Raw genomic sequence first — 15088 nt, 5'->3', positions numbered from 1 at the left:
TTATACAAGAGTCAAATTTTATCTCTCATTCTTAAGGAATCACATTAATTGAGGGTGTTTAAAAACAGGGCACCAAGGAGAATATTTAGGCGTACGAAACAGGAAGTAACATAATGGATAAAGTTACCTCTTCACACGATACTCTTACACTCGTGAAATGAAGGAAGATAACATTTAGCATTGTGGGATATTTCAGAAAAGGGTGAGAGGTTTTAAATTGCATTTATGAAAGGCATAAACTGCATAAGAAATTAACACGCAAATGAAGGGATAATATTAAAATAAATTTAGCAGAAACAGACTGTCAGTCAACGACTTCTAGTAGTTCAGGATAAGGTCTAACGGCGAGCCTTTCTGAACACAATAGTGAACCTTAGATTTCATAAAATCCAGGAATTCCTCCAGCAGTTGAGAATATTTTCGATAGTGTTTCTGAATGGTGGAGTTGTTGTTCATTATTTAGTACCTTAATGGCCACTTTTATTGCATTGAAAATGATCAAGAGTTTGGACGAAATCTGTGTAAAAGGCTGACCAGCCAACAAGGATATTACTACATCAATTAGAAACATTATAATGTTTCTTTTATTTCACTTTCTATTATATTTTGTTGCATACATATTACAATAGAGATTATCTTCTTAGCATGAAAGAAATCCTTGCTATTTGTCAATATTTTTTTTACAGTTAACGATGTATAATCCAACATTTTCCATTCGTCCTCACAGAAATTGGGAGGAAATTTACCTAATTAATGTTGACACAGTAAGGTAAAAGTAAAGCTATCCCTGTAACAGGCCGTGAAGGCCCACAGGGTTGTGAGACGTTGAGGGTCCCACATATCTAGATAATCGGCTCAAAGACGGCGGTAAGGTTGTCGGCCTTACGCGCCGGCCGCGCTTTACTCCCCAGGAAAATTATTTAATTAATTCCTGGTAATCATTTCTGTTAGAGGCTGAGTCGACCCCAGGGCCATAGTGCGGCTGGAAGGGTTAGGTCAACTGAAAAAAAAATTAAATGACCTCATTGGGACTTGAACCCGCAACCTTCCGGCTTGTAGCATAGTGCCTCAACCATCTACGTTACCATGTGCCCCTCAATGTTGACACAGATCTCTTAGAATAACAGTATTATTTTCTTATTCATATGGAGCAAGATCTTAAATCTTGCAGAGCGAAAATACAAGTGTCGGTCATAAAGTAACGTTCTTCTCATAAATAATTCCGTGAGGACAAAGAAAACTTCGGTGCTGTAAGATCCAATGCCTGAGCTTCTATGTACGTGACCGGGGCCTATTCCGACAGATATCTGGAATTGAATTGATCAAGCTGGCAGTTGTGATGTACTTTAGAACCATCTAGCTGCAGTTCAATTAATTTCGGCGGAGATGAGGTCTGCGGGAAGCATTCACAAAACGCAAAATGCTTTCTATGTGCACGATGCTGTGACGAGAGAAGCACTGTTGTTCAGTGCAAAACATTTAGAAGAACGAAAAGAAAAATGCAACTGTATTTAGTTTTACTGGCATGGATTGCACACGTTCAGGGACTGCGGCCATTGAAACTGGGGGGGGAAGGTTTGGGGAAGTAATGATGAAATAACCAGTACACAGGATAATATTAGATGAGTTTTACTTTCGAATTATGTGTGGATATTTACTCTCTGTGAAACCGTTGTAGGATAATCACAAACATTTGGGAAGAGAAATGTGACGATTCTTCCGCCTGTACAGATAAATTTATCCAACTTCCGCTTTTCATTTAATTTCTGGCCCATAAAATACTGATATTCCATGCTACACATCTCTTGTCTAGCAGAAGTTCCGGGGTGAACTCCCAACTTTCCACGTTCAACAGTATAATACAGGGAAGCAGAAGAACAATATTCCATGCTACACACCTCTTGTCTAGCAGAAGTTCCGGGATGAACTCCCAACTTTCCACGTTCAACAGTATAATACTGGGAAACAGAAGAGCAATATTCCATGCTACACATCTCTTGTCTAGCAGAAGTTCCGGGGTGAACTCCCAACTTTCCACGTTCAACAGTATAATACAGGGAAGCAGAAGAACAATATTCCATGCTACACACCTCTTGTCTAGCAGAAGTTCCGGGATGAACTCCCAACTTTCCACGTTCAACAGTATAATACTGGGAAACAGAAGAGCAATATTCCATGCTACACATCTCTTGTCTAGCAGAAGTTCCGGGGTGAACTCCCAACTTTCCACGTTCAACAGTATAATACAGGGAAGCAGAAGAACAACAATAATACTTAACTCCATATTTAAATGTTAGAAATAAATAAGAAACAATTGTTAATTGTAGGCTGCATTACATATAGTTGCTGGAGACATCGTAAGGAAGCACTTTGCCTGTGTGGAGCCTGTGTGGAGCCTGCGTGTAATCAGAGTACGTATTCTGTAAAATACGACTAAAGCAAGTAGCGTAGTGCATGCAACTCTTGCTGTTTGTAATCCGAAAGGAACACTGCTCTAGCTGGTGCTGTTACGTGTTGCACGAGCAATGAAATACAAGCTCTCTAACCTCTGTTACTGGATCTACGTGTGCTAGACTGCACAGTACAGCTCGCTTTACGCTTACGTCACTGTTATTCTGAGCTTGATTCATGCAAATAAGTTAATGTGAACCTGCGTTTTAGTTAAACTAAAGAAAAAGTTACGCATAAAACCATCAAAATTGAAATCAGGAAACCAAATGTAATGCATTCGAATCTCTTGTTCGTAACTGCAGAATGTTAATCATGTTTATTTTTTATTGTAATTTACTAAACAGTTTAAATCTATAAAGGAATGTTCTACCCTTAGAATTTATTAATCCTTGTTACAATTACTGAGTGTGTATTTACAGCAATAAGGAATATGAATAAATAGAATTGCTAAGTAGCATTTAATTGCCTCTTACAGAAGACTAGAAGCCATTTTGCATTTCATATGAATCAATATGGCGCTTTATAAAAGCTTTGCTTATATTTTAACGAAGTTAATTTCATAACATGAATACTATATGTTCTACTATAAAAACTAAATGGACGTTCCTTCTTCTCTCCATCTGATTTCTGAATTCTTAGCGGCCTAAATGCCTTTACTCTTCGGTTAATATTGTGTTCTTAAATATGAGTTATTTCATCTAAAATTCTTGCAAAGATAATAATTTTAATATAAGAATTAAGATCTACATACAAGAATCAATATTATTAGGACTGTTACCTTCAGCAGGCTTTGCAAAATTTTGTTCCTAAAGAATATTTTGCATGACCATTTTGCCTCAAATATAGATATGAGATATCTACTATCTGTGCACTTTTCGATGAAGGGCATTAATAAGAATTAAGTGATCCCTCATCATGAATTTTGAACCGTGGACCAAGGAGTTCAAGCTCCACGCATCAAAATCCTCGGCAGCAGATGGAAATGAGGTAGTTTAGCTTCACGCCCCTGTCAAATTTATTTAAAAAAACATTTCAGATACTGGACTCTGCCTCTGTCTTGAGATATTAGGCCTGCTCAGTTAGACTGTATCTCCGCAGATAGGGACTAGTTCTATTGATTAGTCGCCCTATTTACCTGAGGACGGACACAGAGTTGTTTCAAATAAAAACAGCAATATGGATAATGTCCGCAGATTAGTAATTGTGTTAATATATCGTTGTCACGAACTTTTAGATCTTATTTAATAGAGTTAAGGTCAATTGGAAATAGGGTTCAATGAAAAACAATAAAAAATTTAAATTACACAAACATAACGAAGGAGTGGTCTCGGTTGATAAGGTGAAGTGCAAGCGTGGGGACGTGTAGGAGATGAGAAGAGAAGCAGATGAAAGGTTTTGAACTAACAACAAGCAAACACAATCTGGATAAACATGCCACTCACTCTGGGGCTCTTAAGAACAACCGGTTCGAGTAACCGCCCTTAATGGATCAGGAGCAGATCTTGCCCCGGTTTCACATCCACGTCACAGAATCGACAACCAAGCCACAAACGTCTCAGCGCCCCTCGACATGGATCCGGTGAGGACGAAGGATTGATGGAGGGGGTGAAAATGAAAACTTCCGGATAGAAGAGTAGGGAAAGGCTACAGGATATTCAGGAAGTCGCATTATAGGCTGATTCAAAAAGTCTACTACACCGAGCTGAGGATGCATGGACCATAATTAACCACTGTGATTAACAAAATATTTTCTGAAACTGTAGTGCCGATTTTTCTGCACGGGCATATTAGTTGTTCTTAATTACTACTGTATATCGCTACCAAGCATATAAGGCTCCACAAACATCAGTATACTAGGCTTCATCGGTGAAGAGATATTATCAATAAAAATCTTTTCTGGCAATCATCTGTGTGAGTTGGTTAAAAATTACTCACGTTCCAGGGACAGCCTCCGTCCCCATCAGCAGGTTCGAATGTCACGTGATGACGTGGGCAGAGATGGTCCCCGAAAGGTCGGTAAATAAAAAAAAAACTGACGGATTTTATCAATCTTAGCCGCCGTGAAAAATTCAGATCTAATATTGTCAACCTCCCGATATTTCTTAATACATATGGTCCGCCACTGGTATCGCTTGAAGTGAAAGCGAAAGTGGAGTACAAGAAGTTGTACGTCCTATCCTACTGCAATAGCTACATCACGTGATTATGCCTATGCACAACACCGTCTTCACTACAGCATCTTGATTTCTGACTGACACACTTCGCATTCCATGTCCTCTTATGAACTAAGCTACATGTTTAGGCCATACATGAGCTATCGTCAAGCATATATATGGTCTACGTAAATTGTAAATTGTGACGGGCTACGGGATGGACGGCCCGGGATCGATTCCCGTCAGTGTTAGAATTTTCTCTTCTCCACAACGTCCAGATGGACTTGAAGTTCACCCAGCCGCCTATCTGGGGTACCGGAGGTTGTTTACCCGGGGGTAAAGTCAAGAAAGATGGAGCTATACTTTCACCCCCCCCCTTTGTTTTCATGGCATAGTGCTTAAGTGATTAAACACAGGGACAAATTTGACTTCTTAAGTAAAAGAATATACGTACAGACTTCACGCTCTAAGACACACTAAGCACATACGTGTAGATAATATATACTGATGATGGCTGCTGTATGGTCGAAACATGATGTTTAACTCGTGAGACCACGAGGAACATGTGGCGTTTCAGCCAGAATCCACGGCGCTGCACTGAAGACTGTGTTTTGCATATATGCCACGTAGTTGCAAGTGCACGAACATACCCGTAAGTGTACGTAGTTTCAGTAATAATGGAAAATTATCCTGTGATTCAATGAGAGCTTACAGATAACAGTTTTCTTGTAAAACGCTTTGTTGGCGCAGACGGAAAGAATTTTTCTTTGGCTAGAAAAAGACGTCCCGAGGCACGGACAAGAGGGATGCTATTCAGGCAGTCCGCTGAGATGAATATGGACGTAATTAGGTGTTATCAACAAAACTGACATACCTGCATCTTTATCCTGAATTTTTAGGACAGAAATTGAGAAACGACATTTTATTCTGATCATTTAATTGTTAGATAATATGAATTTCGTAAGGACGATAACTCAGACACATGTACAGATCTTGAGGGACATTTGTGTTTCAATTTGTAAAGCCAATGAATACAACACGCCTCAGTTGCATTCTTCACACTTCGATATTCTTTGGTTTTTATTTATTACTTATTTAATGACGGTGTCGATAGGTCAGATTAAAAGGTAAAAATTGTTAAGTTGTCCTTGTGCTTACTTAATTAAGCACTATGACATGAAGGTATATGGAGTATTGGAGCTCCAACATACTTAATCTAGGCATTAGATGGAAGTGGTAAGCCTCGCGCCCCGGCAGCTTTACCACCTCTAGTACCCATTTTGACAGGAGGTTGGCTGGGCCCCAGAGCCGGTCTGGACGCTGCGGAGGAGAGCAAATCTTGTCATGTCGGGAATTAAACCCGGGCTTTTCGGTCAGTAGCCCGTCGCTATACCGACAGAGCCATCCAAATTCCTCGATAAGTCAGATAAAATAGTAGGATGATTAATGAATGATGAATTTGAAAAAGATCTGGAAGGAAGCGGACGTGGCCTATTTCAAGATATTGTTTTGGCATTTGCCTATACAAAATGAGTAAAAACACGAAACTCTCTCAAGGTAGACTGTGTCCTGGCCAAAACTCGAACTACACACCTTCCTAATAAAAGTCAGATTCGGTATCGACTGAGCCAGTTTGCTCGGTGATGTCTGCTTATTAAACTTGAGCTGTCATCAAATCGAGAATATATGAAGTATACAGTAAGCACAGTCTACACAACAATATTTCTGAAAAGAACGACAAAATAGACATTAATACTTCAACAGAATGTGTGTCCATTTTGTTGTTCTTTCAGAAATATTGTTGTGTAGACTGTGCTTACTCTACATATCCTCTATATGATACACAACAGGATGCATACAATTAAGATCAAATCTAGAAGTTCCATGAGCACAAACATAGAAATCATTCGCTGTACTAAAAATCGTATCCCACCTTGGAATTCTTTCATGACATGATATACGTGTATTAACTCTACATCATAAATATTACGTTTTGCATGAGTTTGCAAATTATGTAAAACCAATTGAAAACACATCTCAAATCTTTACATTAAATAAGGTGAAAGATATTACCACTTCATGAACCGGTCAGACACAAGATAAATATCTCTAAAGAGGAAAGGAAAGCTCTCACACACATACCACAGAAGAACGTTATCAGTGTGCAATCCAAGTCATTCGGAAGGTCCACAGGACTTTGCGAATAGCTTGAATAGTGTAAGACTCGAATTCTAATCCTACTGTTCCCAAATACCGGAGAAAGGCATTCCAACTTAAAATGTTCAAAATGCAGTGTATAATAATAATAAGCTACTATAGTGAAACACGGTGTGTAAGAGAAAGCCCTTACAGGGGCCATGCTTACTGGTGCAAAATTGTGCTAACTAGAAGCGTGCAACTACATCACAGTGCAAATTATGCCCGATCACGAATCAAATAAACGATTTCAAACTTTCAAATAACTTTATTAAGTTGTATAAGAAGATAAATGAGATGCAATCCTCTAATAAGATGAAAGGAAGTAAGCAAAGGGAAGACACTCACCAGCGTTTGTGCTGCACTCTGGTGCTGGAAACGGAAAATGATATTTGTCTTTAGTCCCAGCAAACGAATACAGAGAAGACAGAACACATGGACATAAGACACACATAGAGAAAGGAAAAGCAGGAGTTACAACTCAACCTCATACTCCGTTCGGAAAGAGCAGAGTTTATATAGTTAATGGGATAAAACCTAAGAAAAGAAAAACAGTAACTGGCTGTCACCAAGGCGTTCCCTATCCCATTCTTATGATGGAAAATGAAAGAAATCTTAAATCTCAATTTAAGATTTGTACTGTATATCTCTCATGAGTAATTTCATCACATTATTAAACCTCTGTAGATTGTATTATACCGGCAGGCGAAGTGCTGGTGTTTCAGTAACGTTCTATTGAGAGACAATTCTCTACAGCAAGATTTGAGGTTTTCACGGCGGTGTCTATGAAGAAATTTGTTTTTCTTGGATGTTGCGCCGTGTAGGTATTGTGTTAATTGACTTTTAGGAGAAACGTCAGTTAACACAATATCTACACGACGTCACGGCATTGTAATTCTCTACAGGGCTGTAATATGAGTATACGCTCTGTTCTTCCATTACAGAATATCGAATGGTTTACATGAGATCTCGAAATTTAACACAGCAACAATTTCGATACAAAAGTAAAACTACGTCTTTATTTCGGAAAACAGGAAGGAACCTACTCTAAAACTCTTAAAATTCTGCAATAATATATTCGTTTATAGGAACCAGTGGGGGCATGTGGTAGCGTAGTTGGTTGAAGCACTATGCTACAAGCCTGAAGGTCGCGGGATCGAATTCCTATGAGGTGGATATTTTCAATTGACCTAATCCTTACAGCCGTACTATGGCCCTGGGGATGACCCAGCCTCTAACAGAAATGAGTACCAGGAATATTCCTGGAAGTAAAGGGCGGCCGGAGCTTAAGGCTGGCAACTCACCGCCATCTGTGAGCCGATTGTTTAGAAAATGTGGGGACCTCGACCTCTCATAACCTTATTGGCCTCCTCGGCCTCTTACAGGGATGCCTTTACCTACCTTTGACCTTATAAGAACCAGCGACGCGTCACGTAATAGTAACCGTTTTAAGTGAATCAAATATCCTCACATACACATAACTATATATGTAGATAATACGCTTTGTTTTACAATTACGCAGTCTGGGATTACCATAGCAACAAACTGTCAAGAATCAACCCGTTGCATGAACCTATTTTTTTATTGCTAGTGGGGTGGGACTAAGTCCCTCGTACCTTGGCCACTTCTGGCCTATTGTACCAGCCCCAGATGATAGGTGAGGGTGATTGTGGAGCAATTGGTGGAATGAAGATTGGCAGGGGAAACCGAAGTACTCGGAGAAAACCCGCCCCAGCGCCACTTTGTCCACCACAAATCCCACTTGACCAGACCCGGGATCGAACCCGGGCCGCCGCGGTGGGAAGCCAGCGACTAACCGCTTGAGCTATGGCGTGGCCTTGCATGAACCTAAGTTATGTACTGGGTCACGAACGAGTGAACCTTCTTCTGTTTTAGTGCGCAATATTTATAACATGATTAAATAATGTAAAATTATCCCTGCAACAGGCCGCGGAGGCCCATAGTGCTGTGACAAGTCAAGTCTCCCACGTTTTCTACACAAACGGCTGATAGATGGCGGTGAGGTCAGCCTTACGCGCCTGCCATTCTATACTCCCAGGAACATTTCTGGCACTAATTTCTGTTGGCGGCTGAATCGACCCAAAGCCATAATGCGACTGGAACGATTATTCAATTGAAATGACGTCATCGAGGATCGAACCCGCGACCTTCCGTCTTTTAGCAAAGTGTCTTAACTGCGCTACAGCGTGCCCCCATACACTGATTACTGATATTTTTATATGAAATATATGCAGTATTTGTAACTGAACGTGGCTTAGTTTACGAAGATTTGAAGAGTCCCTTTCCTTTGCAAAACATATATACGTTTAGAAGATATACATAGAGATGAGCTCATTAAAATTCGGGCGAGGGCTCCAATCTAAACAAGCAGAAAACCGAAAGTGGAGACCTGACAACTCCATGCAGGTAACGCGACGGCTATTTAACAGCTTGAATTCACATCTCCATGAATATCCTAAGACAGGTTTGAGTGAACTCTATTCATATGCGCCTTCCGTTTACTTCAAGCGTATTCAAAAGAAGAATAATACAATCTTTTGTGGTGTATATGAGTGTATGTTGCCATTAATTACCTCGATAATAGACGCTACTAGGAAACAAACGCCGATCACAGAAGTTGCGCGGTCTAAGGCATGAACTGACTTCGCTCGATCTGATGCTGGGATCGTGGGTACGAATCCCACTCAGGGAATATATGTTTGGTATGCGTATGTGTTTATTCTGTGTTTGTGTTGTCCTGTGTTTAGGTAGCGGCCTTGAGACAGGCTGATCGCTCGCCCAAGGAGTACATCATCAAGTTCGGTGTGCAGAATGTTTATACGCCGTTGCCTATGTAACGACAAGGAATCATGCCGCTCACATGACGCCGGAGACAGATGTCCGGAACTTTGATTTTTCTATCAGCTTTGAAGTGGCTGATCATAGGAAAAGATGTTGTTATATTTATTCGCCGTTAAAGCTTCAGGTCTTGCAGTTTCGTATATATAACTATATGCTCTAATAGGCTCGCTCGCTTGTAAACCGGGATCGTGGGTTCGAATTCCACTCAGGGCATGGATGTTTAGTTTGTGTGTGTGTGTTTTTCTGTGTTTGTGTACAGGTAGAGGCCTTGCGACGAGCTGATCACCCGCCCAAGGAGTCCTACCGAATGTGTAAGATCTAGAAAAACCGAAGTGAACGGAGAAGTTCATGGAGGTAGGCCTAGGCCCACTGGGACTGTAGTGCCGAGGAAAAAAATTACTTGAATCTGGCAAAGCCTCTAAAATTCAGGGTTTAATGACGCCCGTATGCCTCATCTCTGTATTATGACACTGAAAGCGGAAGATTCAGCCAGAATGAAGTATTATTACAGTTGAATATCACTTATGCCACAAGATGACCTCGGTAATCTTCAGCTTGGAGGTTTATTCCGGTAATTTTAAACGAAAAATGTTACAGAGGAAAGAAAAGGTATAGTCAGATTCACAGTAAGCGCACTATCCGAGCTAAAATTTGAGCCACGCCATAGCTCAAGCGGTTAGTCTCTGGCTTCTCACCGCGGCGGCCCGAGTTTGATCCCGAGTCTGGTCAAGTGGGATTTGTGGTGGACAAAGTGACGCTGGGGCAGGTTTTCTCCGAGTACTTCGGTTTCACCTGCCAATCATCATTCCACCAATTGCTCTACAATCACCCTCACCTATCATCTGGGGTTGGTACAATAGGCCAGAAATGGCCGCAGTACAAGGGACTTAGTCCCACCTCACTAGCAATAAAGAAAATAAAAGAAAAGTGTCTACCAGCCTATATAGTAGCAGTCCCAGAAGACACTAATCTTATTGAAATAAACAAACTCCAAAATTCACACGATATCTCCAACAGGCTTTCTTTTTTTGCCTCCTTCAAAGAATGCATAAAAGGACTTAGGCCGTGTTCAGACTATTTACATTCCAATTTCTAATGTTTAACCAAGATAACGACAGGTAAACTGAATGATCCTATCGGTATTATTCACTTCCATTAACCAAGTGCCGCCTCTTCTCACGAAAGCGTATATGCGTGCATAATGCCCATTTAATTGCCCACATAATGGCGTCACATATGTTGTAACATAAAGTCTGGTCGTGCAACTTGAAATAATAAAAAAGCAATTCAGGGGTAAGTACTGTGAGACATGAAGGTGTTTCAAATGTGTTTTCTCTAACTGAAAATAAGCGGTAAGAGAAAGTAGACAAAAAACATGGATGATTTTAAATCTTTGGAAAGTAATCGAGTTACAGCTTCCACAGGTTTTGGACATGTATAGACAATTGTTCTAATCTGAGAGAATTCTGCGTGATTTTCCTCGATCCCTCCGGGAATTAGCCCACAGTAGCTTCCTCTTTAATCAGGGTGTTTCGCATCTCAGTCATTTTGCGATCCAAAACAATCTATTCCACGGTTTGGATTTCTTTAGTATTGAAGGCTGTTGTGGCAGTAACGTTCTAGATATGTATGTACCTGAAAGACACGCAGCTGAAACTTCAGTCTGAATACCGTGATCCTAAATAAAATTTGATGTGGCCTTCCTAGTTTCCCTGGGGGAATGCTGGTCACTTCCCTTTAAACAGACAAAGATCACCTTTTCCAAATTCGTACCTGCTCTAACACTGTATCAGCATTCGTAGATTCATTGCTGCTAAGAGCACAGCCTGCCATGACACGTTTCTGAGCTACGTTATTCTTCCATCTACGTCCAAGTTTTTAAACTAAACACTCTTAATATATTCCTGTTTCCAAAATGATATAAACATTTCTTGACTCCTTCATTCTGTTTAAAACACAGCCCATAACAGCATTATCTATAGAAATATCTTAACAGTTAGTTCCTAAGCGGGATATGTAAATCACCAAGCTCTTCGTTGTGTAGAGGGAATATCCAAATTACTATCTTCCTTCTCACTATTAAATCCAGATGTTTTCCTGCGCATTCTCTTTCAAAAGTCTGTAATTTTTTCTCTTCCCTTAGATTAAAAGTGCACGATTTACACTACTATACAAACCGAATTGAAAAATTAGCATATACTCATGTAAAAGTAAAAGTAAAGCTATCCTTGTATCGGGCCGTGAAGACCCATAGGGTTGTGAGATGTTGAGGCTTCCACATTATCTAGACAATCGGCTCAAAAATGGCTGTAAGGTTGTCGGCCTTACGCGTCGGCCGAGCTTTACTCCACAGGAAAATTATTTAACTAATTCCTGATACTCATTTCTGTTAGAGGCTGAGTAAACCCCAGGGCCTAGTACGGCTGGAAGGATTAGGTCGACTGAAAAAATCCAATGACCACATCGTGACTTGAACCCTCGACCTTCCGGCTTGTAGCATAGTGCCTCAACCAACTACGCTACCGCGTGCCCCTCAATGTTGACACACACTATGGCCCTGGGAGTCCATTTAGCCTCTAACAGAAATGAGTGCCAGGAATATTCACGGGGGTAAAGGGCGGCCGGTGCGTTAAGCTGATAACCTCACCGCCATCTGTGAGCCGATTGTCTAGGGAAAATGTGAGAGCATCGACGTCTCACAGAATTATGACCCTTCACGGCCCGTTACAGGGATAGTTTCACCTTACCTTTACATTTTACCAAGGGCACCACGTTTCATATTCATTGCTGTTTACATATACTTAAATATTTAAACATTTTCTAATCATCTATAAATGCGAATATAAGAGTTGACCGAACTCACAGTACTCAAATAACGGATTGACATCAATCACGCTGATAGCTGTGAATTCAGTAAAATGTATAGCGCACTCACGGTCGAAATGTGTGCCGATTTCATGTGGTGCTTCTAGCTTTGTAGGACTAATTGGCTTCCTTTAAGTGCTGTCGCGATGTGATTAATGGGACTGCAGGAGCACAGGTTACAGCCAATACCCGTATGGGCACAATGTATTGCTGCGGAACCTCCTGTCTGAAAACTGCCATCAAATTTCGAATAAAAAGTATCTGCATCTACCTACAGGCCTAATTACGTAATTAGAGGCAAAATTAATTACAAATCTGGAAAGGGTTCCGTTTGACATATGATGTGATCAAACTTACTCTTCGTGTAATCTCTGCAGTCATACAAAACAGTAATTAAAAGAGACTAACAACACAAAGAAGTGATCCAGATGGCTCTGCCAGTATGGACACCAGGCTACAAAATGGACGACGGGCGGGGTAAAGCGGTCGGGGCTTGTTGGTAACCAGTCACTTTCGTCTAATTTTTTTTCAATGGTTCCTCCATCCCATTCAGGACCATGGCCTCTTATTTACTTCCGTAATTAATTCTCACAGAAGGCAGGACTCCTTGAACGAGTGATCAGCTCGTCGCAAGGCCGCTGCCTAAACACAGGACACCAATAGTACAGATTAAACGCATACACATGCCAAAGATCCATGCCTTAATTGGGATTCGAATCCACGATCCATTTTTCCGAGAGAGCGAACACAGTGCATGCCTTAGACCACTGGGCTACCGTGACCGGCCAGGGGCAATAAATATGCACCTCAAACGTTCAGTCAAAGGAATCGACGACTCCGGGTATTGGATCTTAAAGTGCCGTATGTTAAAGTTAATGCATTCCGAGTGTATTGCAGTCCTGCTAGCTGGAGGCAGGATACATTCCCCAAGATATGAGCAAAGTAACCCGCCACGAAATGATACCACACTATAACAGAAATAAAATTGGCTGCAAAGCGCTGTGACAATATGTTAAAATAAACTGCCAGAGGTCGCGGGTTCAAGTCCTGATGAGGTCACTGGATTTTTTCAGTTGACCTAATCCTTCCAGCCGTACTAGGCCCTGGGGTTTACTCAGCCTCTAACAGAAATGAGTACCAGGAATTAATTAAATAATTTTCCTAGGGAGTAAAGCGCGGCCGGCGCGTAAGGCTGACAACCTTACCGCCATCTTTGAGCCGATTGTCTAGATAATGTGGGACCCTCAACGTCTCACAACCCTATGGGCCTTCAAGGCCTGGTACAGGGATAGCTTTACTTTACTTTATATTCAAAAAACAGTAGACTGCAAAATTTTCAAGAAAGCCTTTACTAAATTGATGTGAGTATCAATAGCAGTTATTTCTACGGGTATGACACCACGTCTTCCCATAAGCTATAGTTAGAATACTATGACATGTCAACGCATTGACAGGCAACGGCTCGATAAACAACCGCGCAATACGCGCACGCAAAAATGGGACGAATGTTTACAGCTCGTTGCTAGGCAACAGACAGCGCGCCAATGGACTGGCGAGAAAGCTATCACGTGATTTATTTTCAATGTGGTACGCGCCATACCCAACGCTAAACAACAAAACTGTAAAACCATCTACAATAATAGATTATTTCTATGGAGTCCGTACCGAAGGTTTATAGGTCACAGAGATTGACGTTTGCAGCATATGCAAATGACAGGCCCGTCCTCTTGTCAGAGAGGGAGCCCACAAACACAAGACTGTATCTGTCAAACAGATATCTGGTCATGAGCCCCACATGGGCTCGACACCATGACTTACTGACTGACTGATTGGCTGACTGACTGTCAGTGGCAATGTGACTTTGACTTTGACTTGCAGCGAATCATAGCCGAGAAGCCGTGAGTCAAGGACACGAAGACGTTACGAGAAAAGAGTCCAGGAGGGTTTAGCAGTTGAAAGTACAAGGACGAAAATAAAGCGTGTCTTTCTTTTTTTAAGTCCTCTTAGTGAGGGGTGGAGTCCAACTGGGTCCACTCGGCACAGCGGCCACTGGTTGGCCTACTGTACCTGCCCCGGGTGATTATGATGATGGAGAATTTGGTGAAATGAAGATTGGCAGGGACCCCGAAGTACCCGGAGTGAACCCACCCCAGCGCCAATTTGTCCATCATAAATCCCACTTGACCAGACCCAGGATCGAAACCGGGCAGCCGCGTTGGGAAGCCAGCGACTAACCGCTTGAGCTATGGAGCGGCCTGACCGTGTTCTTAGTGAATTATGAAGATTAATTGAGTACAGATTAGGACAGAGGATTACAGAATAATTGAAGATGAAATAACAAGAAGACTTCATAATGACTTGAAGGGCTAGTTTCTATGTTGGGATCCGTTGCCAGGAGACGACTAGAGAAGACGGAGAATCCTAGTGGGTGTGCAAAGTTGAACTGCAAATTATGTATATCAGTGATAGCTCTGTATTAATTACAATTACGAGAGACAGTGTAACGAAGGTGCTAATAAATCCTGTCATCCGAACTAGAATCCGTTATTTTCTTCACACGT

General features: G+C 41.3%; 1 protein-coding gene across 3 annotated transcripts in view; it reads right to left on the bottom strand.

Moving 5' to 3' along the window:
- LOC111865770 (sodium/potassium/calcium exchanger Nckx30C) overlaps positions 1-15088 on the bottom strand; it is a 267900-nt gene that overhangs the window by 228657 nt on the left and 24155 nt on the right. For 2 of the 3 annotated variants that reach the window (XM_033751953.1, XM_023854038.2), the window contains exon 2: positions 7149-7172. The exons of the other annotated variant lie outside the window; for it this stretch is intronic. In XM_033751953.1, coding sequence (XP_033607844.1) covers positions 7149-7172 — 24 coding nt within the window. The remainder of the gene's footprint in view (positions 1-7148; positions 7173-15088) is intronic. 3 annotated transcript variants of the gene reach the window in all.

This window comes from Cryptotermes secundus, unplaced genomic scaffold, assembly GCF_002891405.2.
Source record: "Cryptotermes secundus unplaced genomic scaffold, Csec_1.0 scaffold612, whole genome shotgun sequence".
In the NCBI taxonomy this organism is placed as follows: domain Eukaryota; kingdom Metazoa; phylum Arthropoda; class Insecta; order Blattodea; family Kalotermitidae; genus Cryptotermes; species Cryptotermes secundus.
Note: the sequence above shows the minus strand (reverse complement) of the source record. Positions and strands in the feature narration are given on the sequence as shown.